Genomic DNA, 26,416 nt, shown 5'->3' on the forward strand with positions numbered 1-26,416 from the left:
AGTTAGCCCCTAGACTCTAGCACAGATCAGGGGTAATGTAAGTCGATAAAATCTCACCAGCTCTGGGGGTCATGTAAGATGCCCCCATTTTTAGATTTTATTAATTAACGAAGTTAACAGTCTATTGCATTTACCTTTGTAAATTCCATGAGGATTATTTTTGTTACTGATCTCCTTCCAATGTTTTTCTTTGGCCAAACAATGTTTTTAACAACTTTTTATGTAAGTAGTAAAAAACCAATGTGTTCTTTCTATATATTTAAATTTTAACTTACGTGTTTTTTAATATTGGTATTTTTACTCTCTCTTTTAGTAAATTGATGATGGAATGATTCAATTCCGAAAAGATCTTTAAAATAAAAGTTTTAAGCTTTTAATAAGCATTTTTTATACCTTGATACACACGAATACCACGTGCATTGTAGTGTTTCACATGCAGTAGCCAGTGGTGTCCCTCAGAGATCAATATTATGACCTATTCTGTTTTTGTTGTATGTATCTGATTTAATGTGTGGATAGCAGTCAAAATCGGTTTCACATGCTGACGATTTAAAGTTATATTACTGTCCAGATAACATCAATACTCTTCAGAATGATCTTGACCAGCTATCAGAATGAGCATAAAATCAGCTATTCCCAGAAATATGCATAAGTGTTGTGTTGTTCAATGTGGATAGAATAATCTATATATAACATATTTTTTGTATGGAGTTCTTGTGAAATTGGTACAGGAAGTTAATGATCTTGGTGTTACCAGTAACCAAACATTAAGTTGGTCTACTCAAACAGCAAAATTAGTTAGTAAAGTATTAGTAAAATTTACACTTTATATCAAAAGATTTTCATAGAATGTCTCCAGACTTGTTTTTGAAACTCTACAAAAGTTATGCCAGACCTCACCTAGAATTTGCAGTGTCAGTTTGGTCACTCCATTTGCAAAGGGACATTAATTTATTAGAAGGAGTACACTAAGCTACCTTATTAAACTATGAAACCCGACTAAGAAAGCTCAAGTTATCTCTATTAACTCATAGACGAGAAAGAGGTGATGTCATATCTACTTATAGAATTCTTAGGGGGATTTTTGGGGAACATCAAACTTTTTTAATATCAACGAAGATGCTAGACTAAGAGGTTATAACTATAAATTGAAAAATAAGTTTTTTAAAACCACTGTAAGGCAAAACTTTTTATTTAACTGAGTTTTTGGTAAATGAAACAGTTTAAGTGATGACATAGTAGAAGCTACTAGTTTAAATAGTTTCAAAAACAAGTTTGATGAAAACTAACAGAATGTTGTACATACTCTTATTTTAACTATAACGTTGATATTTTTTTTTCTTCTGAAAACTGTTAAAATGGTAAGGACATATTTGATGTGATTTCTATTCTTAAGAATAAATTTTGCAATCTTATGTATACTTTGTAATATCTGTATTTTCTATTAATGCAAGAACGTTTTCTAAGTACTACTCAATTTCTTTGGATATTATTTTTATTTTTACTTTGACAGAAAATTTGATTTATATTATATTATTTAGTTTAGTCCCTACAAATATTTTGTAATTTGGGCCACATAAGCTCTGCTTTGGCACGAAATTGTGTAATAATAATAATAATCATTAAAAGTAGAAAACTTTGAAGAACCATATCTTGCTTAAAATTAGTCCTAGAACTTTCTACTATAGACCATTTTAAATGTAATTGATTTTTCTTTTAAATATTGTGTTACTAACCTTTTTCAGTTTTTATGTTTTCTTCAAATTGGTTAAGTTTATTTCCATGTTGATCTATTTCAGTATTTATAGGACATTTATTTAAGTCTAAATAATCATATGTGTCCTGTGTACTTTGCCTATTGGATTCCTCCTGAATTTCACATTTAATGCCATCCAAAATAGCATAATCCAACTCATTATATTTTATTTCTAATTTAAACACCTCCTCGCTAATCTCTTGTTTTATTTCCATTTGATTAAATAATGTATTTCAATAATAATTTTACCAAGTTGTACAGTGTGGATTTATTCCTGAAAATAAATCATTATATTTATCAAATATGTTACAATATTCAGATTTTGTTTCACTTAAAACTTTAATTTACATGGTCTGTGTATTCTTGGTGAGGGAGTTAGGTTTTAACAAATTACAACAAAGGAGAATAAACTTTTCTCGCTCCAGGGCAGCGCAGAGCATTCCACTTCACCCAGGGAGTTGCCTCAGACAGATACCCAGGAATAGGAAGGTTAAAAAATAAAAAGGAATATTTGACTATACATTACATTTGTTTATGAAAATAAATTTGTTTATTATATCTATCTGATTTGTGTTAATATTTTTTAATATGTCAGTCACATTTGCATCTATTTGTAGTCCTGCTTTTATCATTTCAGTATGAAGTCATAATTATTGGATTTACGAATTGGAAATTGCCCGCATTCACAAAAAGGATGTGGGCTTGCATTGATACGGAACAGGTGAGCAGCAAATAATGGATGGCCAGTATATAATCTGATTATGTTTGTTAAATGTCTTCTGTCGATAAAATGAAAGGGTTTAAACCAAGAATTGTCAGGGAAGGTGGATTGAATTCTTTGATACCATTTACCTTTTGTTTGGAATGTTGATTTCCAAAATTGTTTATGAGATTTTTTAATTTTGTTTTTTTATGTGGAGTAAGATGCAATTTTTATCAATTTTTATATTGAGTGGTATTTTTAATGAACTTCCCACTTTTGCCAACAAGTCAACATGTTCGTTACCCTTAATATCATTATGGCCCAGGATCCATGTCAAACTAAGATTAAAGTTGTTGTTATTGAATTTAACTAGTAGTTTTTTAGGTTCTAGAGAAAGACAGTCAGCTTTGGCATCTATGTTTTTACATTTTAGCTTATCAATTGCACTTTTGGAGTCACTAAAAATTATACAGTTGTATAATTTTTTTTAATGCAGGTATTGATACCTTGGTTAATAGCCATAATCTCTGCATTCAGATAGTAATAAGGGGAGGAAGTTTAGTGGAGAAACTAAAGTCAATTTTAGGAATGTAGAGGCCAAGACCTACTCTAACTGAATCATCCTTGTCAGTGGATCTTGAGGCATCTGTATATACAAAGATGTTGTCCTTTTCAAGAGAGTCTGTTTCTGCTTTAAATGCTACACTGTTGAGAAGGAGATTGGGTTGATTATTTTTTTTTAAGTTAAGCGAGATTGTAGGGTGTGATAATAAAGAGTTTGCTCATCCATTTTGAAACATGGAAAAGTATCGGATCTATAAAGTGTATCTTTGAATGGTTCTATTTCATTAAGGGATTCGATAACATATGGGATATTTTTGTTATTCCAAATGCCTAACGGTAATCTGATTTTCATACGGATATATTCAAGTAAAGAGATGAGAGGGTGATTAGGGAAGGCATAGATTTTGGTAACAAGTTTAGCTGATAACCATCTATGTCTAAATTCCAAATACCATTCCCCTGCTTATGCTAATAATGCAGTTGTTGGAGTTGATTTACAATTTAGTGCACTAAATTGTACTGTGTCTAATTTTCTTAGTAGTTGTTGATTAGTTGGTTTTAGGAGAATGCTCCCAAAATCTAGATGTGATCTTACAAGACCATATGCTTGGAGTAGTGTGGATGGATCAGCACCCCACCAAGTTCTAAAAAAAGATCTCACGAATTATATACAGTTGGTTGCTTTTCCTATTATGTGATCAATATGTTTTTTCCACAAAAGGTTGTGGTTAAGGAAGATACCTAAATATTTCACTTCCTTTTTGTAGGGAATTATATTATGATTAATAGTTAGATCTGGAAGATCTCTCTATGGCCTCACTTTTGTTTACAGAGATTTGGAAGTTGTGGATGGTACACCATTCATTGATATCAGATAAAACATGATTTATGTGGGAAAGGTTTAAGCTAGGATTTTGGTTATTAAAAAGGAGAGCCAGATCATCAGCATATGAGAGTAGTGTAACATTATCTGGTATTAAATCATATATGGATTTTATGTAGATGTTAAACAAAATTGGACTTAGGGGAGAACCCTGAGAAAGTCATTGGGAAGTGAAAGATGGACCTATGAGTCGGTTTTTATTGTCTTTAATAAAAATTTCTCGATTATTGATGAATTGAAAGGTTGACTAGGTCTGTTGGAATTTGGAGGTCCAACATAATTTTATATAAAAGATGTACGTTTACATGATCAAATGCTGATTTTATCTCAAGGAAAATTGCCAGCTTATGCAAGTTATCTGAGAAGGATTCTGTATGTGTGAAGTGATAAAAATAAGGTTATCCTGAATTCCCATGCCTTTCCTAAACCCTGTCTGAAGGGGGTTCAGTATTTTCTTGTTTTCTATGAACCACTCTATTCTGTTTTTAATAATCTGTTCCAATATTTTACCTATACATGACGATAGTGCAATGGGTCTATAGCTGTCTATTGAATTGGGATTTATTTTAAGTTTCAGTATGGGAAGAATAATTTGTGTCTTCCAAGTAGAGGGGATGGGAGTACCCTTAAGGTGTGAGTTATAGATATTTATAAGGATATTAATGCATTCATCAGGTAAATGTTTTATCATGGAATAGGAAATGTTATCCACACCTGGGGAAGTATCTTTTTTATTGGAAATACAAGATATGAATTCATTGATAGAAATTTCTTTTGAATGTAGGAGAGGAGTTTGCATTACGAAGTAGGGATCAATTTGAACAGATGAAAGAGCAGATAGCATATCTTTCCAAACATTTTATGATGCTAGTTTAAGTCTACTATCCGTATTTTTATTATAAAATTTTTTGATAGTTGACAATTTGTAACTACTATTTGAATGTCTGTTTAAAGTTCCACAGAATTCTTTGAATTTGCAAAATTTTTTTTTTAAGGAGTTTTTTAGTTAATGCAATTTGCTTTTTAGCATTAATGTAGTTATCTATATTGAAGTTTTGTTTTAGTGAAGCTAATGCAAGTTTTCTTTTTTTGACAGAAAGTGAACATTCCACATCCCACCAAACACACCCCACTTGCCTGGGATATATTTTTTGTTAGGAATGGATATGCTAGTTGCTATTTCAATAATGGATGTTAGGGAATCATATGAGGGTGAAGTTGAATTTAGATGTTCAGATATTCTTCTAGAGTATTTGGGCCAATCTGCAATGGAAAAGTTTCTTTTGTCTTTATGGTTGATGACTGTATATTTGTCTGCACATTTATTAAGGGATAGAATTGTGGGAAATTGATCACTATTACCAACATCATTGTAAACTCTCCAGGTGGAGACTGAGATAAGAGTTTGTAAAACAATAGTGAGATCAACTGCACTACGATTTTCTCCAGGTGGGGTTAATCTAGTAAGAGTACCATCATTTAATAGTAATAAATTTGAATTTTCGATGAACTCTATTATATATTGACCATTTGTGTTATTAATATCACATCACTACCCCAGGATGCATGACGAGTATTGAAGTCACCCTCAGTATTACCTGACCCTGCAGTGAGTTGATTATGCTGTTGAAGGTTGTTGGGGATATTTCATTGGATGGATGTGAATATATATTTATTATATTCATATCTTGTATTTTTATAATTGATAATCGAAACTTTTTTGATTGCCAGTTGGATTTATTTTTTATTATGGAGTATGAAATTTTATTACTTATTAATGTTGCAATGCTGGTACCTTCTTCCTGGTCATATCTGATTATACAAAAGTTTTTTATATTGAAGGACTGGTATGGTTTCAAAAATGTTTCATTTAATAAGAGTATATCTGGGTTCTCATCTCTTATGAGTGATATGAGGTTGTTCCAATTACTATTTACACTTCTAATATTCCACTGTATGATTTTAAGTGAATTATTGAATGTGAAAGAATTGAATTTTAAGTGTAAATAATATTAAGAGAAGAGAATGTAACTGTTAACTAAGTTGAAACAATTTATAATATATATATTTAATATGATTATAAATGATATTGAATTAATAAGTTATGTTAGTGAATTGTATTATAATGTGTTTAATTTTATGTTCAATAAATTTGGTTATGAAGTATGTTTTTTTTAATATACAATGTTTATAGGTTTTTTGACCTGTCTGGATCTTGGTAAGATGCAGACAAGTCAAAATAACTATTATTTAAGTTCAATGCCATATGTTTGCTTTAGGTGATACAGTATTTAAAAAATAAGTATACAGATATTCTACTTTGTTTAATTCCACTTTTGTGGAGGAAATTTGATCTGTATTATCCTGATTGTACTGATCTGTGATTGACTGCACTCTCTGATGTAGAGGGGTTTCTTCCATCGGGCAGGAGAGTAATCTTTTATGGGCTATCGGATCTGTTGAAGTTATGTTTTTCATGTTTGGTTGAGTAACCACTTCACTGTAGGGTCTTTTTTTGTTATTATTAGCTGCAAGTGTAACTAATCTTCGCTGGGAGATATCTATTTGATTATCTTTGGATAAAGTTTTAACCGGTAGGGAGGGAAATTCCCTTCTATTCTGATGGAAGGAGTTATTTGAGTTCTGATGATTAGTTAGGTACAATTTTGGGTGAAGAACATTTGCTTCATAAAATGAAATATTATTAAATAATATGGATTGTTTAATATTTCTTTGCCTCTCATACTCTGGACATTCCCTGCTCTTAGCATCATGAGAATTGGATTTGCAAAAATAACATAATTGCATGCAAGAAATAATTAATGAATCATCTGGTTGTTCGTGGTTAGTTCCACAGTTTTTGCACTTCTTGTTACCTTTGCATTGTGTTTGGGTATGTCCAAATAGGTTATAAATTAAACTCTTTATAATTAAAATAGTTTGCCAATGAAATAAGGAAATATATAAATGAAAGGTGAATGAACAGAGGTAGTGTTAGTAAAAATCTCACCAGCGACGATACTTTAAAATTTCTTTCTTCTTGAGCACCTACGAACACCTCTATCAAAATTTTATCTCCAAATCCAAATAAGTTATTCCACGTTTTTCATATGTGTTTCACCAAATATTCACATTTGTTTCCAGTCGAGTGAAGATAGCTCAAATTAACTGTCAATAAAGTTTCACAGAACGAAATATTGCGTTGACAGTGTTGCCATGTCCTTATGATTTTATATTATCTATAACAGTGACCGGTTTATATTGTAATTAACAATGACTTAGACTTCAAAAAATTATAATTAACAAAAAAAATTCCATACATAAGTTTCCGTTGGACAAGAATATGAGAAAAGTTTGGCAATGCATTTTGCGAATTGGCAAACCTACCTATAACCAAGTACATGACTGTGTGCAGTTTACATTTTACTGAAAACGATGACTTTCCAAGTAAGTGTTGACTAAAATATTATTTATATTTTAATATATTTATATTAATTTACTTTATAGTAACACCTGAAACTAAATTGAGAAGACTGAAGAAACATGCTGTTCCATCAGCTAAATTGCCCCATGAAGTTAGTAGTAGAAAACGTAAGGCGTAATTTACAAAATATAACGAGGCCAGCTCCAAAAACTGCCTCACCCTCAACTAAAGATTTCTGACGACCTTGCAACCACAAAAATAATTGGGATAATGTAAATTTTACTTTCCCTGTTTCAGACATACTGTAAAAAAACAAACAATTAATTTTATCTTTATTCAGAAAAAATTTCTCTCGGGGAAAAAATTTGCTAATACGATCGTGCTCGGATTCTTCTAGCTCTGATAATGGCATTGCAATACAACTTAAAAGAGGTCGTAAGAGGGTAAAACATCCTTCTAAATGGAGGCAAAATAGAGTTAAAAGTTGCGCAATGAAGGAAGAAGTTATGTCTCCATGTTAAAAACTCGCACAAAGAAGCCAGCCCGTTGTCTAAAGACTCCTTGTACTGACAAGTGTAAATTAAAATTCATAAATAAAATAGATACGAATTATTCGATAAATTCTGGAAGTTAGGTGATTTAAATAAGCAAAGAATCTACATAAACAATTGCATGGTTGACATAGAACCAACATATAAGTACACAAACGCTGAGAAACCTCGTCGCCCTAATAAGGCTTTTTATTTTAATTTTCAAGGCGACAAAATAAGAGTCTGTAAGAACTTTTTCAGAAGTACGTTGGACATCACTGATAGAATGATTTACACCATAATTACCAACACTGATAAGATGGGCCTAGTTGCTGACAAACGCGGAAAAATCATAGATTGGATCCTGAATTGTTAGATGATATCAGAAAACATATTGATACAATTCCAAGAATAGGGGGCCACTATGTTAGGGCTAACAGTTCAAGACAATATGTCGAGGGTGGTAGGACAATTAAGGACTTATATAGTAACTTTAAGTCTGCACAAATTGAAAAAAATAAACAAATTGGCAGTTACATAACTTACTATAACATTTTTACAAATGAGTTCAACTTAAGTTTCTACAAACCAAAAAAGGATCAGTGCGGCCAATGTACTGCATACGAACACATTGATCGCAATGGTCCTAACTTCGTAGTAGAAGATGAAAAATATCAGAGCCATATTAAAGAAAAAGAACTAAGTAGGAAGGAGAAATTTAATGACAGAATGAATATAAATAACGAAAACAAGGTAGTTATTTATGATTTAGAAGCAGTCTTGCAATGTCCTAGAGGTGAAACTTCAGCATTTTATTATAAAAGTAAATTGAATAGTTACAACCTAACATTAACTGAACTGAATAGTAAAGACGACAAGCATGCATACGACAACGTTCATTGCTACTTTTGGACAGAATGCGACGTAAAGCGTGGTGCAATCGAGATTGGTTCGTGTGTTTGGAAATATTTGATAAATATAAGCTCTGAAAATGAAGAAGCAAAAAACGTCATCGTCTATTCGGATAATTGTTATGGACAAAACAAAAATAAGTTTGTCTTAACCTTATATATGTATGCCGTGTCTAATTGAAATATTAAGAGTATAACGCACAAATTTTTGATGAGGGGTCACACCCAAAACGAGGCAGATAGTGTACATAGTCTAATAGAGAAAGAGGTAAAGAAAAATTTGAAATCTGGCCCTATCTATACGCCAGATCAGTATATTGCCTTAATCAAAAACGCAAAAAAGACACGACCAGCAATAGCCGTTCACGAGCTGTCTTTCGATTTTTTCGTGAATTTGAAAGAATTACAAGAGGAGTGGGGCTATAATTTCAGTACCAACACTAATGGGCAAAACGTTAACTGGAATGATAATAAACAATTAAAGGTGTCTAAAGACGACCCATTTACGTTTAAATATAAAACGTCATATGAAGACGAAGAGTTTAAGGAAGTAAACGTGCGAAATAAAACAAGAAAAATGACACCTCTCAGTGAAATTCTGCTTAAAAAAGCTTATACTAATAAAAAGAAAGATCTGAAGGAGTTAGTCACTAAAGGATTAATCCCGTCATACTACGCTAATTTTTATAATTCAATTTTATAATAGGAAAAATATAAATTACCCTGTTAATTTGCTATTGTATTCCTTGCATCTATGAATCGGCTCTAAGCTTTCGAAATGTGGTGTTATAGGCGCATCTTACGTATATCCTGGGTTGACAGAGTTACTAATGTGGAGGTCCTGCGTAGAATGGGGAAAGAATGTGAAATTCTCATGACCGTCAAAACTAAAAAGTTGGAATATGTAGGTCATGTAATGAGAAATCAAGAACGTTACGGCCTTCTCCAGCTGATTCTCCAAGGGAAAGTAAATGGTAAGAGAGGACCGGGAAGAAGACGCATTTCCTGGCTTCAAAATTTGCGAAAGTGGTATAACACGACTACCACTGAACTGTTCCGCGCTGCAATAAGCAAAGTGAAGATAGCCGTGATGATCGCCAACGTCCGGAACGGATAGGCACTTTAAGAAGAAGATTCCTATGTACGTGATCTCATTATTATTACGGTATAATTAAGAATACAAGACTGCTAATAATAAGAGAGCTTACAGACAATTTTATTGTATTTAATATTAAGCAAAGTTTCTTTTTATTATTTTTTGTTAATTTTCTTAAAAACTTTAATTTTGTGTTACGTTTCTACAAAAACTTGATTTTTATTAAAATACTTATATAATTTTGTATTTTATTTTATTACTAGCACCCACCCGGCTTTGAACGGGTTTATATTATAAAAACAAACCTTCCCTTATATTACTCTGTCTATTATTGATAAAAACTGCATTAAAATCCGACTTATTTTATACTATGTAAGGATTATCCTTCTCAATAACTTTTTAGTAATTTCTTTATAAATTGCAAGTTTTAACACTGTTATAACGTTAAATAGAATTATAAGACACTTACTTTTTAATAATCTTAAACAGTAATAACCATGGACGTATAAATAAAGATTCTTTATTTATACGTCCATGGTAATAACATTGAAAGTCTGGTTGAGTTTACCGAAAGTACAAGCTGAATATAGCCGCAAATATCAAAAATATTTCGGTTTGGCAGTGTTGGTATGTTTTTATAATGCATATGTTGTATGCTTTAAATATAAAGAGATAAAGCTTTTTTAAAAAGTACATTTTGATTATACCATTTTATAAATTCTGTAATTTTTAATTTATATGAAGTAATAACGAGTAAATATTTGTCTCTTTTGAGATTAATTGCAAACATCTGTTGTAATCTGGCAACTGCTGATTTGACGACTGCCAAATCTACCCCCTAATCTATCAAAGGGTAATTGCTAAAAAAAATTCTAATAATTAACTGCAAATAATCTACAAAGAAACAAATATTTACTCATTGTTGTTTTATATAAATCAAAAATTGCAGAATTCGTAACTAGTTTTGTAATAAACAAAATGTACTTTTCTAAAGCTTTATCTTTTTATATTTGAAGCATACAGCATCTACATTATAAAAACATGCCAACACTGCTATACCGAGATTTCCCCAAAAATGTGATTTTAGAGTTATTTCGGTTTATTTTTAAAGGAGCGTACGGTTGCCTCTTCCGACTGAGGTGGGGCTGCTTGAGTTACGTCACCAGAGTACACAAGAATACAAACTCATTTATTATCACAGTTTTTTCGTGGTAATTATCTTTCAGTTTATTATCTGCTTTATTATTTATCGTTTCTTAAATATCTCAGTTTACTTTATATTTTTCTGTTTGAAATTTTGGTGTTGTTTTCTATAAAAACTTATTTTGAATTATCGAAGAAACGTTATTTATTCTAGTTGTACATCGTACCTATTGTCTTCGTATCTTTTTATAAGGTAGGTTAAAACTTTAAAATTTCATTGTTTGTTAACGTAATAATAATGTTGATGAAATTTTAGAATGCCAGGCACAGGTTTTAGTGTGTAGGAAAGATATTAAAAAAATGGAAAAAAATAGTTATGTAATTCGGTAATAAATTCAATAGTTAATCCAGTATTGATGGAAATTCAGTATACGCGACAAATTTTCAGTGTAAAATGGAGATTGAACTCCTAGAATTACGTAAATTCTGCATTAACATTGGATAAACATTAACAACCGGTTCTGATTAATTTTAAGTACCAAACTGTCTACATATCAACAGTTTTCCATAATTAGGTATTATAATCCACTAGACATCTTTATTTCATAACTATCTTTACTATTTTCCACACATCAAACACATAAAAACGACGATTAATAATGTTACGATTCAAATTACTGTACTCTCGTGACGTAATTTCGGGCTTAATGTTCATTGGTTAGTCGGAAGAGGCAACCGTAGTAAGTCTACGAACCGTGCCCATGGGTTATGTAGCTCCGAACACAGACAGATCATGGTACAATGAATACACATTTCATTGTACCATGGACACAGATTGTTATCAGTAACTGACGTAATACATGCTGAATCTACGTTCCATGTTTCATGTATTGACTTTTGTATGACGTCATGTCATAAAAACAATTTGGTTATAAATAGCAGATTTGAAGATTTGTCTAGTTTATTGATCTTGAAGGATGGAGGGTACACGTATGTTGCGGTTTCGGGTTTGTTTTATATTGCTGTGTATTTGTGGTTTAACATGTTGTGAAATAAAAAAATTTCCTCTTCTAATGCCCAATGTATTCCCATCAAGAGTAAGTCATTATATTTAACCATTATATTTTCAATTTACATGACCTTTATTATAGGTATATGAATTTATTTTAATTTGTTTATATTATGCTGGATGTTAAATAATTAATTTCCTGTGATTATTACTAGGTGTAGGTAACAGTAAAGCGGAATTAAATTCAATGTAATGGAACCACTTTAAGTATGCCAATTTGTCTTTAAACACAAGGTACAAAAAAAAAAGAAAATTTAAATCCAATAGTATAAGACTAATAAAGAATTACAAGACTACAACTATGAAAGTACATAGAAATCAGACAGTGTTTGTGTAAAACAGTTTTAAGAATTCTGAAACTGTTTTCTTGTTGTTTAAATTAAATATCATGTTTATATGGGATTAAGCCACAATTGACATAAGGGCTAAACAACTTGTTATAATAGCACCTCACTATTTTTTACTGATATTTAAAGTGTTAAGAATATAATAATTCCACAAATGTTTCAAAAACTTTGTCAAAATGTATACAAATTGTCAAACTATAAAGAAAACAAGACAGCAGCAATAAAAAGCCCAATAATATTAACATGAGTAACATCCAGCATCTAATATATTCTCACATAAGTCACATAGGGTGCCTAAATATAGAAATTAAATATTTACAAGCTGATAAAAAAGCAAAATGCAATAAAACTATAGATATAAACAGGAAGAAAGACAAACTGAGTTTTTTAAGTAATTAAATCAGGATAGTCATATAAAAGTAGAATATTGTAAGGGAAAAAATGAAATTACTTCTGACTAATTATTAATTATTGGAATCATTGATTAACATTAGGTTATTGATAGCATATGGTACCTATATCTCTATTTGTTCTGCTTGTTTATCATATTTTATCTAAATTGTGCATGGAAGTTATATGTGGATCGATAGTAATATTCACAAGTAGTATTAAAGCATTGTCAATACAAAATGCTTTTTTATGAAATCATGTAGATATGTCAGATGGTCTAATTAAGTAATCTAAATTAACTCATATCAGATTGTTACATGAACATGTAGAAGGTCTATTGGATGGAATTGGTTTAATCCCCATTAGTCCAGGGTAATAGGGTTTTTGTAGTGACACTCAAAAAGCCAGGTTACTGAAAGGTTTTTTGATGTATAATACTTACACAAACATATTCTAACCATTTCCCTCATGAAATCTATTGATAATTTTTATTTATAAACGAATTAGTGTGAAAAAAATGTCCTTTTTGGCGTGTTTATTTTATTATTGAAGGTTTATTTTCATAACCAACATGCAAAAAGTTTAATGCTTCAAATGACGATTTGCAAAAATTTATCTACCTATTTGTTGTTGTTGTCAAGTGACAATTTGCAAAAATTTATCCACCTATTTGTTGTTTAGATAAATGAAAAAAGAGAAAAATTGAAAAAAAATTTATTTATAACTATTGCAAAATATGTGATAAAAATTTCAAACTGATTCTTTAAATTGTTTAAATTTTGTTCTATTTGTTTATATCAGAAAGCTGTTTCTTGCAATAACATAATTCAGAAGAAAATGCAGTTAGAACAACTTTTCAGTTACAAAATGTTTGAGTAAATATATATATATATATATATATATATATATATATATATACAGTAGACTCCCTGTATAACGAGAACTAAAATGACAGACTAATTACCTCATTATAAGCGAATCACGTTATATTAGACAACAATAATACAGTGCATACATATGAATATGTAGATTTCTAACTCATTAACTTCCTATAGTGAAGCCATTCGGAGCAATATAAGATACTATAGTAGAATTTCACTATTTGGGAGAGTGATTCATTGTTTAAACACTGAATATCCTCAAATTTAAATGTACACAGCGGCTCTCGAAAACTACCCGTTTTCTCAACTGCAATTTGCGTTTTCTCATAAGAAATTACACAATATATAAGTAGTATATTTATTTGTGCTTCTCTATAGAAAAACTGACAAGGAGTTGTCGTACAGTGTAGCAAATTCTTGTTCACAAGTAGTAATTATGGTCATACAAAACCTGTATTCTTCCACGCAGCGATTATTACCGTCATAAAAATACCAAAAAACATGATTTTTTCAATAGTAAAAATTTTCGTTTGTGGCATTCTGTATTTTTAGGGCAATGTAGGGAATGAGCCACAAAATATTTATTCATATGTTTATTTATTGACGTTTCGATCTGACGTTTCGATCGATATTTTTTATGGCTTTTCGCTTGTCGTTCTGTATTTTTAGAAATAATGTCGGGAATAAGCCACAATATAGTTATTCAAATGTTTAATTTACAGACGTTTCGATCTCTATAAAGAGACCGTTTTCAAACATACAAATGACAGATGTATTTATTTTTCTATAGCTTCTTGTTTGTGGCATTCTGTATTTATATATATATATATATATATATATATATATATATATATATAATATAGAAATAACACCAGAAATGTAACACATACACGTACAGAGGTCAGTTGTATCTGTTCAGATGTTTAATCATCCCAGGATACATTGAAGTACCACAACGGTTGTAGAAGACGTTTGACTAGCAAAAAGACATGGAAAAAGAATAAAAACAAGAGGATAGAAAATAATACGACTGCCTTACGAACGAATAGCCCGCTTTGTACAAGGTTTGTCCAAGGGACGAGAAGAATAAGAAAAGAAGTCAGTCGTAGGATTCCATTTTAGGCCCAGTGCCGTAAAAATGGAAGGTTCCTCTTGGTCAGCGAACAACATGTCAAAATGTCTGAGCCAAAGCCTTGAAAATAAACGAAGATGGTTGCTGACGTTGTTGATTTGTCTAGCGAAAAACCATCGAGCTTTAAAAGCTAAGCGAGTGCTCATTGCAGAAGGTGAGTATATAAAAGAGAATCACTTGTAGCGTGATTCTGACGGAAGGCCGTCGAGATGGTTGCTGGCCCATTGCCTAGCGAAAAACCATCGAGCTTTAAAAGCTAAGAGAGTGCTCACTACAGAAGGTGAGTAGATAAGAGAGTTACTCTTGTACAGTGTTTAAGCGAAATAAAACGAAGAAGTGCCGTAACTAACGGTACGTATTAAAAACTCTTGGAGAGGTTTAAAAAGTTCGATCTTCAGAGAACCCCCTTTATAGTTTCCAAAATTCCTTATTTACTTTAATTTGTCGATACATTTGCTTTATATCACAAATAAAACAACAACGAAAATATTGAAAGGTAAGTAAAAAGCGAGATGCCCTTTTAGGACCAGTATAAAAAGCGTCGATTAGCGACACACCTCGAACGTCATATATATTGGCGTCGAAGCTAATACGAATTTTGGAAAAAAGAAGCGAAATAAAAAATTTGTTTTTAGAAAACTGTGCGAGAGTAATACGAAATAGTCAATTTAAAAGCGAAATAAAAATTTGTTTTTTGAAAACTGCGTGAGAGTTATAACAAATAGTCGATTTAAAAGTGAATTCAGGAACCGGCATCATATGTTGAGAAGTAATAAAATCTTCCATGAATGCAACATGTCTCTTTGAGATTCGAGAGTTTCCTGAAGCGATTCTGTAGCATACAAAACGACAATGCATGAGAATAACGAATAAGTATCGAAAAGAAAAGAGAAAAAAGATAAATAAAGAGGGTTGTAGAGGGAAGATTGGGTTGTAAAAACGGTGGAATAACAGAAAATCGGCCTGTTAACTTTCGGAAAATCAACAACGCCATCGCTCACTGCATAAAACTGGAAACGTCTTGGCGAAATTCCCATAAGGTTAGCATTGCATATCTTACCCTGTACAGACTATTCACTTTGAGACAAAGTATAACATTAACCAGAACGCGTGGCGTTATTTTTGCACACTCTTCAATAATTCGCATTTTTAATGCGTGAATATCTGTAAATTTTTGGTCAGAATATATTTTCGATTTTCAATGCCCCCAGATAAAATAATCGTTTGGAGCTACATCTCCCGATCTCGGGGGTCACTTAATATTACAGTCAGGTCCAATCAAACAATTATTAAAGCTGTTTTTAAGGAATTCCTTAGCCTCTCAGTTATTGTACGCAGGGAATCCATCCATTTGAAACAAAATTTCTTTTTCATCTGGAGCTATTTCTGCAAGTCTGGGTAAAATCTCTCCTTGTAGCAAGTCTAAAACCTTTTTTGAATTTAAATTTTCCTTATAGAAAAATGGTCCAATAATATTGTGTCTAAATATTCCTAACCAGACATTTATTTTTCGACGATATTCGGAATGGCTTTCAATAATATCCTCAGGCTTTCTTGTCGACCAAATCCTATAATTTTGAACATTGGGTTCATTAATTAATGTAGATGTACATTCATCACTAAACAAAATGTTTTTTAAAAATTGTCTGTTTGCATTAGCCCTCTCTAAAATTTCATAAAAAAAATTCCGCTCGTCGCTCAACATCTCCTTCTCTTAGTTCTTGATGACATTGAAATTTATATGAACGGAATGTATTCCTTGTCAAAATTTTTAATGCCGTGGAATTATGAATATTAAACTGGTCTGCCATAGTCCTATAACTTATTCTAGGATTTTCTACAACTGCTGTTAATACATTTATTTCATTTTGATTTTCTAAATTTCTTGGTACCTCAGCAATTTTGTTTGTACAGGTACAATTAGAAATCACGGTCCCAGTATTTTCAAAATCGGCGGGCGTAATTTCGGCCGGTAATCCCTTGGCCTACCTGCATAAATCAAGGGGTACCATTTATGACAGGGGTAATTTCGGCCGAGGGGTTGATGTTTACGATGAGATTAAAATATTGGTAATTACGCTTCATAGTTTCTGTAAAATATTAATTGTGTATTTATTTGGAAATACCTAATCCTGTGTACCTGTCGGAAATACCTTTAATTTACTTATCTCTTTATTCTAATAACTATGTTGTACCTACTTAAGATTATTCCTTTAAATGTATAAAATTCACAAATAACAGGTATAAAATTATTATAGCTAGTCAGTATTATAACTTATCTTGAAGCTACTAGTCGATAGAAAGCATAAAATATATTATTTGTATACGATGGCATCTGTTTCAGTAATTAAGAGTTCACGCGGTTGTGACTTACTAGTTGTAGAAAAGTTTCAGTTTTGTAAACAGGACGTATTAAAAAGTGGTGAAGTACGTTGGAGGTGTATAAAGAAAAATTTAAGATGTTTAGCCAAACTGTACACTGTTGGTGCGGAATACACAGTTACTAGAAGTGAATTAATCCACAACCACGAGTCCGATGAAACTACGTTGGAGAGAAAAATAGTGACGACTTCATGCAAGCGCAAAGCTGAGGAAGACATATCGGAGAAACCTTCAAAAATTATTAAAAGCGTTCTTTCAAATCATTTGCCAGAGAATTTGTCATCGATAGATGTCAGTCTAATAAGAAGAAATTTGTACAACAGCCGCCGTAAGCTCTTACCAGCCCTGCCTAAGGATATTCACGATGTACATTCTGTACTCGATAGTTATGGACCGAAAACCACAACAGGTGAAAATTTTTTGTTTATTAACAGCACAGCTGATAATATCATTGTTTTTTCTTGCCATACAAATATAATAAGTTTATGTAAAATGAAAGATTTTTACATGGATGGCACATTTTCTTATTGTACAAAATATTTTTATCAGTTATTTACCATCCATGGACTGGAAAATGGGCATTATGTTCCTCTTTTGTATTGTCTGTTGCCCAATAAGACCAGTGACACATATATGAGACTTTTTCTGTTGGTAAAATCTAAAATTTTTGAACTTTATAATATTGTTTTTGAACCGAAGGAGGTATTTGTGGATTTTGAAATCGCAATTCATAACGCATTAAAAGTTGTCTTTCCCAAAACCAAACTAAATGGTTGTAGATTCCACTTGCACCAGGCGTGGTATAGGAAAATACAATCATTAGGGTTAACCCAAATGTATAAAGATAAAAACTGCGAGGAAAGCAAATGGCTTACTCATACTTTTGGACTAACTTATTTAGACCCCTCTGAAGTTGAAGATTGTTTCATATTTGATCTCATGTCATACAAACCGGACCATAAACTTATAGATAAATACGCAGACTATTTATTAGAAAACTACATAGCGCCAGAATCTCATTTTCCACCAAATATATGGGCATATGAAAACCCATCAATTAAAAGAACCACAAATGCCTGCGAATCATTCCATTCGCACTTTAATTCTAGTTTTTATTCAAGTCACCCTTCTATATTTATTTTTATAGAAAAATTAAAAGATTGTCAGATCGATGCATATTTAAAAATAAAAAATTTAAATATTCCAGCAAAAATTAAAGACAAACAAGTAAAAAACAAACTAAAATTTATCGAAAACATGGTAAATATGCTTCGATCTGACAATATTTCTAGAATTAATTTCGTTAAATCTGTATCACATCAAAACGTTTTTTAAAAATTTATAGTTTACTTAATTTATAGAAATAAGTTGATGTAATAATTTTATTGAAATAAAGAAATATTTTAATATAAAGCATTCTGTTATTTTATTTGATTTGCGGCCGAAAATACCTATGAGATAAGGAAGCAACTTAAAACCTCCGGCCGAATTTACCTACCGGCTTTTAGTACCTGCTCTTTTTCCGGCCGAAATTACGTCCGCCCTTCAAAATTTTGTAAATTCCTTTGAATGATTTGGAATTGGTCTATTGGGATATCTTACCCTAAATAAAGAACTAACAATTCGCGCACTATTGCCTGAATAAAACATTTTTATTATTGATACTTTCTCCCCGACTGAATACATTTTTTAAACAATAAATCACAAAATAAAAATTTTGGCAATTCAAATATTGTCAAATATCAGAAACATCAATATGACCAAACGCAACATGTCATACACATTCTTGCACAGCGTGTGGCCTGACTTTAAGGGGTGGCCTGAAAAACGTATTATATTTTTGCAGAATTTTGGAATACGTTTAATTCGTAGAACGATTTTAACATTTGTTTTCGATACATATTTCAGTCCTCTACAAATAGTTTTTCTTGACTTTTGGTGTAAAATAATTGGCGAAGCAGGAATTCAACACTTTAGAATTTCCCATTAAGTTTCCTATGGCCCGTTTGACGATTCACCACCCTGTATTGTTTATAAAAAAAATGATGTTTAATATTTTGCATATTTTGTTTATTAATGATGAGCAATTTCAAATTGCTTTTCAGTTTTAATTTATATTTTCATAAGTATCTCTGTATTGCAGGCATCAATTCAAGTGTATTCATGTTTATCATCTTTCGTTTTTCTGTTTTCGTCATCGTCATAGTTCGTAGGCGGAGTGCCATGTGCAGAGCAAAATCAAGCCTGGATTTTATGCGAGTGGGTGGAAATCCAATAAAATCACTCATTGTAATTGCTCGAATAAGGGTTTACGAATTGTTACTGCATTCGTTCGTTTTCTATTCTTCTTTTATTCTATTTTTAATCGTTGAAGTACCCATTATTTGAGACAAAGAGTATAGTCGTCAAATTAAAGAGAATCATTCTTACCTACAATTATCTTATTACAGCACTTTTTATTCATCTGTAACATTTTTTCATTTTTAAATAGTTTGTTTACTCCAAAATCTGTTTGATGCCGTGTTTTGATATCATAAATAAGTTTGCTAAAATATCATCTTTATTTTTCAGTATAAAATCCCTTGATGTATCTGTATCTGATTATGTATATTTTCTAAAATTGGATGTATCCTACAAACTGTTACCATATCCCAATGAATGTTTTGAGGTATGATAACACGTGTGTAGAAAAGTATGCAATTGCCACGGCAAAGTTTCAAGTTTTTATGTCTAGTATGAGGGCTTAGAGTTTTATATATAGGCCAACGGTGACATGCGGAGCAGAGAACTGAATCTTAAAAAGAAGACACCAGAGTAGTATACAAGCACCAGAGATGAAATAGCCCAGCATGAAGGAAAGACAAACCCAAAATGAAGTGAAAGGAGAAAAAATCAGCATGGTTCGGTCATATAACACTAATGGATAATAGCAGACAAGTGAAAAGAGTGTGGGAAACTAAACCAACAGGGAAAAACAACAACACGATTGGCGAAAAACAGAAAACCATGGAGAAAATTCATCAAAAGCTAGAATCACCTCCTTCGACACCTAACGGTAGAAGAGGAACGATTATGTATGTATGCATATGAGGGCTTAGTACTGTTTTGTCATAGGTCATAGGAATGCTGTAGTAAAATATTTTTCACGAATTTGCAACTGTTTTGGATTATCGCTAGACACTCGACAGACAATGATCCGCTCTACTATACAGGGTGTCCCAAATTGGTATGTTTTGCAGGTTATACCGAAAACTAGAGGAGGTAGAAAAAAAATTGTTAAGATGTCATGACTTCTTTTTCGTTAAAGTAACGATTGCCCAATCAAATTATCAATAGCTTCCCACATTAGCGAGATACAGGGCGGCTATTGAAAAATGTCGAAAACGACATTGTAAGATATCTTCTTCATTAATAAAAACCTTTGTTAAAACTTTATGGAAGCTTTCAGTGGCGTCCGAAATTTTTTTAAGGGGTGTCACTCAGGAAATATAATACCAACTTATGATTTTAGCTAGAATAACTAGGAAAACTATTTGAATACCAGAGATAACACCTTTGAGCTAGAAGAAGAGGTAAATGATGTACCAAGAATATTACAGCATGAAGTTTATTTCGCAATAACATAGTTAAAGGATGGCAAAGCGGCAGGCCATGATAATATACAAGCAGAACTACTCAAACTAATGGACAACGAATCAATAGCAATAATCGCAAATATATTCAACAACATATACAACTCTTGAGAAATACCAACAGAATGGCTGAAATCTGCGTTTATTGCACTTCCAAAAAAACGAGGAGCCAAAAAATGCTAAGATTACCGTACTATAAGCCTCATGAGTCATATCCTAAAATTGTTTCTAAAGATAATTCATAAGAGAATCTACAAGCTGTGTGAAAGTCAAATTTCCCCCAACCAGTTCGGGTTCCCAAATGCTGTTGGTACTAGACAGGCTTTGTTCTCAGTACAAGTCTTATTCCAGAGATGCAGAGACAGTTGAGGAATCTGGTCGTTTCTTCCTTGCATTCCAGCGCTATGTGACCCTCTTTGCCTCATCGGAAGCAACGTTCATCTTCTGTTCTGCTCCTCGCAATGCCATTGTTTCTGTCTAAAGGCGAGACATCTCAGGCATCTCGGTATTTCTACCCTTGATTCTATTACTCGGCACGATGTGTAGTCTACCTTGCTCGGCCGCTTCGGCCACGTCTTCATCCACATCCATCACGGCACTCACCATCCCTCTTATTTCGCCTCGTGTCTCGGTCCGAATTTTTATGATGTCACAAGCCCGCCCTTTGCTATTGGTTGGGATCTCCTTTACCAAGATTCTTCTCTTCACGATGCCCCCTTTTGCTCCCGCTCTCGACACGCATGCATTATCAGAGAGGAGTATCTTCACTTCCTCCGCCATTTCCTGTTAGGAGATATGCTGCGCCTATGGTTTATGGAGGATAATGATATACTTTAGAGGACAGGGTATAAAAATGCAATAGTGCATTTAATAAGAAAATTATTAAATAGGTTATTTCCTTTTATTGACGTCTCATTTTTAATCCAATATCATATTACAACAAAGTTTTTTTTTTATTTAATTAATGGCTTTGGATAACTTGATCCATTCAGCCACGATAATGTATTTGACTACTTGAATATGTTAATGATGTATTGGCCTATTGCATTTGTTAACAAAATTGTACTTCGTATAGAAATTAGTTGGGGGAAAAGCTTTGGAGACACCCTGTAAACATCTAGAACAATCTAGAAAAAAATAATTTCGCTACTTTGGTTTTATTGGCCATGGGATGGGAACACAATATAAATTTTTTTAAAAAAATTTTAAATCGTTGTGGAAGGAACAATATTAAAAAATTCGGTTTTATTTTGTAACTTTACCACCCCGTAACTTTTTCTGGGTGCACTAATGCACTGATAATAATTCTGGGCGTTGCCTAATCGATTATTATTTTAGAGCTTTGTTTTTGAACTGTAAAATTAATACTCCATAATTACGGTAATGCTTTTATAATATATTTATTATCAGAGCACTAATGCCTAATGCCGAAGTTAAAATGTTTAAGCTAATTAATAAAATATGTTATTACATGAAGTTATTAGTCATAATCATTAAAATGAACAAAAGTCTATTAAATTAGACAGCTAAATTGCTTTCATAGTGGGAATTGCGATATATATATATATATATATATATATATATATATATATATATATATATATATTATTGTGATATTTAAAGTCTTGGTGCGCCAAGCAATAATTAGCTAATTAATTTTTTTGATTAATTAAAATTATTTAAATGATATGATTATGACTCTATCACCATTTTTAATTCTTTTATCTCAGGGTTAAATTCGTGCTTCAATATCTATGCTATTACATGTGAAAGGTAAGGTCCAGAGAATACCGGAATAATAAAAAACACATATGATCTAACACTATATATTGAAATAAAAATAATGAAATAATTCACACTCAAAGGTTTTCAATAAACAAATCTCATATAAGGATTCTCAAAATTTTGTTCTCCGTACGTGAACAATCAAAATTAATGGTACAAACAATATTAATTGAAATCTCAAAATCCCAAACTATTCTAACTCTCCTAATCAAAATATTTATATCCTTTCTCAATTACGTGTAAAAATTTTGTTATCAATAAAAGAAAAAAAATGCAGAAACAAAAATATCTCTCTCTGATGATGAGTGGTCCAAATCCTTGTTCCTTGTAGACTATATTATCTCCTCTCAACCGCTCCCTATGTAAACAGCAATCTTGCACAGATTGTTGCAAGTATATCGTCCTTAATGATCTCCTTCAAAAGCACAAATCATTCAAATTATGATAGCCTTTCTCCTCTCGATAAACTGAATCTCTCGTTGGCCCGAGTGAAAAATGACTCTTGGAATATCTTCTCTTTACGATAAACTGAATCTCTCGTTGGCCTGAACAGTGACTCTTGGAATATAAGTAGAGAAATATGACTTACAATATTTTGCTGCTTCAGCTTCTGTCAGATACACTAACTCCACAAAAACTCACTAACATTCCACTACTGCTTGCTACATTTCAGGAACCGCCAGAGAACAATCACCGTTCCTCTCACAGACTTGGAAACCAACTGATTATATATTTTCTCTCTCCCCAATCTCGCTAAACTCCCTCCTACATACTTATCCCACCTTTTTCAATCTCCGCCAATCAAAACTCGTCACAATTCCCCCATTTTTTCATTTCGATAACAAACAAATTTTTACCTATAATTATAAATTTCCTAAAACTTATTTACAAATAATATTTTTCTATAAATCTTAAAAACTAACAAAAACCTCTTTCTATAATCCCTTCTATTGTCTTTAATCACTGCATTAATGGATTTTGAAAAACCCCGTTCAATTCTTTGGCTTTCACTTAAACTTATGCGGGTCACTCAAGTATAACAAAGAAATAATTTATGCAAAGCTTACTTTTTGTTTGGTACAGGTAATTCAAGAAATTAATAACTCTCCTTCTTCGAAATGTTTGTTGGATATTATCCTACTTATCTGAATTATTTAATGTTATTGAATTTTGAAATATTTTTAAACAAACCAATATTTTTCTCGATTTTACATATCATAACAATATATATATATATATATATATATATATATATATATATATATATATATATATATATATATATATATATATATACAGTAGTTAGATATTATTGACTGACACGTTATGTAAACTTAAGTTTTATTTTGAGGTTGCAGTCATTATTAGGGCTTGATAAAATAAAAGAACAAAGAGTTTTACTTCCTGTCCCAATAATGACTGTAACCTCAAAATAAAACAAACTATATATATATATATATATATATATATATATATATATATATATATATATATATATATATATATATATATAACAACACTGCAGGCTTTGTAGGCCCATGGCTTCTAAAAACTTGGTTATTTCCTTCCATCTTTTTCGGTCCCTTGCTTTCTCTCTCCAGTTTCTCACGCCTACTTCTGACAAGTCTTGTTTTACTGCTTCCAACCATTTCTTCTTTGGGACGCCCTCTTCTTTTTTCCCCATTTCTCTCTCCTTCAGTATTGTTTTAACATTTCGATTCTCTGGCATTCGTATAATGTGACCAAGCCATCTAGCTCTTTGGGCTCGTATTTTTGCCGTAATTGCTGGTTTTCCATAATTTCTCATTATTTCTTTATTCGTTCGTCTTCTCCAAATATTCTCTGACGTCTTTATTCCTCCGAAGATTTTTCTGAGCACTTTTTTTTCCAAATCTCTACTTTCTTTTCTTCCTGCTGGTTCATAATCCACGTTTCACTGGCATACATCACTGTGGGTCTTTAGTGACCCTATCGCTCTGCTTTCCTTCATTAATCTTTTGTCTCTTTCTTTTTCTTTTTTTCCCGTGTTCGTTATGGTTACTCCTAAGTATTCAAATTCTGACACTTTTTCAAAACTATAGACAGTCTCTGCTCCTTTCATTTTGATATATTTGTTATTATTTGTTATCTTTCCTCTCATTTCCTATATTGCGTTTTTGTTTGATTTATTATTAATCCGTATTTTCTCGCTTCTTCAAATTTCTGGAAAACTTTTTCTAAATGTTTTTTTGTTCTCGCTAGTATCACTACATCATCCGCGTATGCTATGCACTGTTCTCTGCTATTAAAAATAGTCCTGTTTTTGCTTATATTTGATCTTCTTACGATTTGTTCTAATACTAGGTTGAATAAATTCGTTGATAGCGGATAACCTTGTTTTAAACCTCTATTCATTGTGAACTGTCTTGAACAGCTTCCTTTGTTTTGTTTTGTTGAAACAAAAGTTTTGTTCGTAGCTATTATTTTGTATTAATTTCAACATACTTATTTGATCAGTATTTGTTCTTCCTGCTCTAAAACCTCCCTGGTATTCTCCAATCACTTTATTGTCATATTTGATAATCTTTTCCTAATAATTTTTGCAAGTATTTTATAGACGACTTCTAATAGTACTATACCTCTATAGTTTTCGCACTCCTTTTTGTCTCCTTTTTTTATAGATAAGACAAATAAGAGCACTATTCCATTTTTTTGGCATTTCTTCCTTTTGCCAAATTATTAGTGTCAAGTGAAATATCCTTTCCTTCAATCTTTCGCCACCTTCCTTAAAAATCTCAGCTGGGATACCACTTTCTCCTGCACTTTTGTTATTATTTAGGTCTCTTATTATTTCTTTGACTTCATTCAGAGTTGGTTCCTCGCACGTTCTTTCTTCATCTTCTTGCCAATTCTCATTTCCCTCAAGTTTCTCTTGTTGGTCTGTATTTAATAGATCTTCGAAATATTCCGCCCATCTGTTTAATTTTTCTGTTGTTTCACCTAGAAGTAAGCCTTCTTTGTTTCTGCAATACTGTGGATTATTCTTTGTAGTTTCTCTGGATTTCTTAACTTCTTGGTAGAAATTCTTTACCTCTTTGTTTACGTAGGCTTCTTCTATGTTTTTCAATTGCTTTTCTAGCTGTTCTCTTTTCTTTTTTCTGCAAATTCTTTTCACTTCCCTTCTTCTTGCCACATAGTTTTCGATCGCATTTTGGGTATTTTCTTTATCTCTTCGTAGTTTTGCCCTGTTTCTTCTTGCCAAAACATTCCTACATTCTTCAACGAACCAGTCTTGCCGTCTTTTTATATGCTCTCTCCCTATACACTTTTCCGTTGCTTCCGACATGGCTGTCTGTATGGGTTGCCACTCTTCATCTACATCCTGTTTGACTGGATTCTCTAGTTTTTTATTTATTTCTGTCTCAAGTCTGTTTACAACCTGCTTCTCTTGAAGGCACTCTAATTGGTAATTTAATCTATTTCTAACAGGTTTTGGTATTATTGGTAGTTCTTGTTTTAGTTTTGCTATTATTAATGTATGGTCACTGTTGGTATCTGCCCCTCTGTAACTCCTGCAATCGATTATTGCCTCATCATGTTTGCTTTCAATTAGGACATGATCTGATTTTTTATTTTTCCATCGGGAGAAGTCCATGTTACCTTATGAATGTTTTTGTGATCAAAACTTGTGCTAGCTATCTTTATTTTGTTCTCTGTAGCAAATTCTATTAACTCTTTCCCGTTTTCATTTGATTCCTTATGTAAACTTCATCCCCCTGTTATTCTTCTATATATTTCCTCTTTTCCGA

The 26,416-nt window shown here is 31.9% G+C and overlaps 2 protein-coding genes across 2 annotated transcripts in view; one reads left to right on the forward strand and one right to left on the reverse strand.

Moving 5' to 3' along the window:
- Positions 1-7,083, reverse strand: part of LOC140452087 (uncharacterized) — a 40,272-nt gene extending 33,189 nt beyond the window's left edge. The window contains exons 1-2 of the mRNA XM_072546149.1: positions 6,917-7,083; positions 1,737-2,030 (exon numbers count right to left, since the gene is read on the reverse strand). Coding sequence (XP_072402250.1) covers positions 1,737-1,971 — 235 coding nt within the window. The 5' untranslated portion in view covers positions 1,972-2,030; positions 6,917-7,083. The remainder of the gene's footprint in view (positions 1-1,736; positions 2,031-6,916) is intronic.
- A 4,871-nt stretch (positions 7,084-11,954) lies between these two features.
- The window catches only part of Phm (Peptidylglycine-alpha-hydroxylating monooxygenase), a 72,394-nt gene continuing 57,932 nt past the window's right edge, over positions 11,955-26,416 (forward strand). Inside the window, exon 1 of the mRNA XM_072546466.1 lies at positions 11,955-12,107. Coding sequence (XP_072402567.1) covers positions 11,988-12,107 — 120 coding nt within the window. The 5' untranslated portion in view covers positions 11,955-11,987. The remainder of the gene's footprint in view (positions 12,108-26,416) is intronic.

The sequence above is a fragment of the Diabrotica undecimpunctata genome, chromosome 10 (assembly GCF_040954645.1).
Source record: "Diabrotica undecimpunctata isolate CICGRU chromosome 10, icDiaUnde3, whole genome shotgun sequence".
Classification (NCBI taxonomy): Eukaryota; Metazoa; Arthropoda; class Insecta; order Coleoptera; family Chrysomelidae; genus Diabrotica; species Diabrotica undecimpunctata.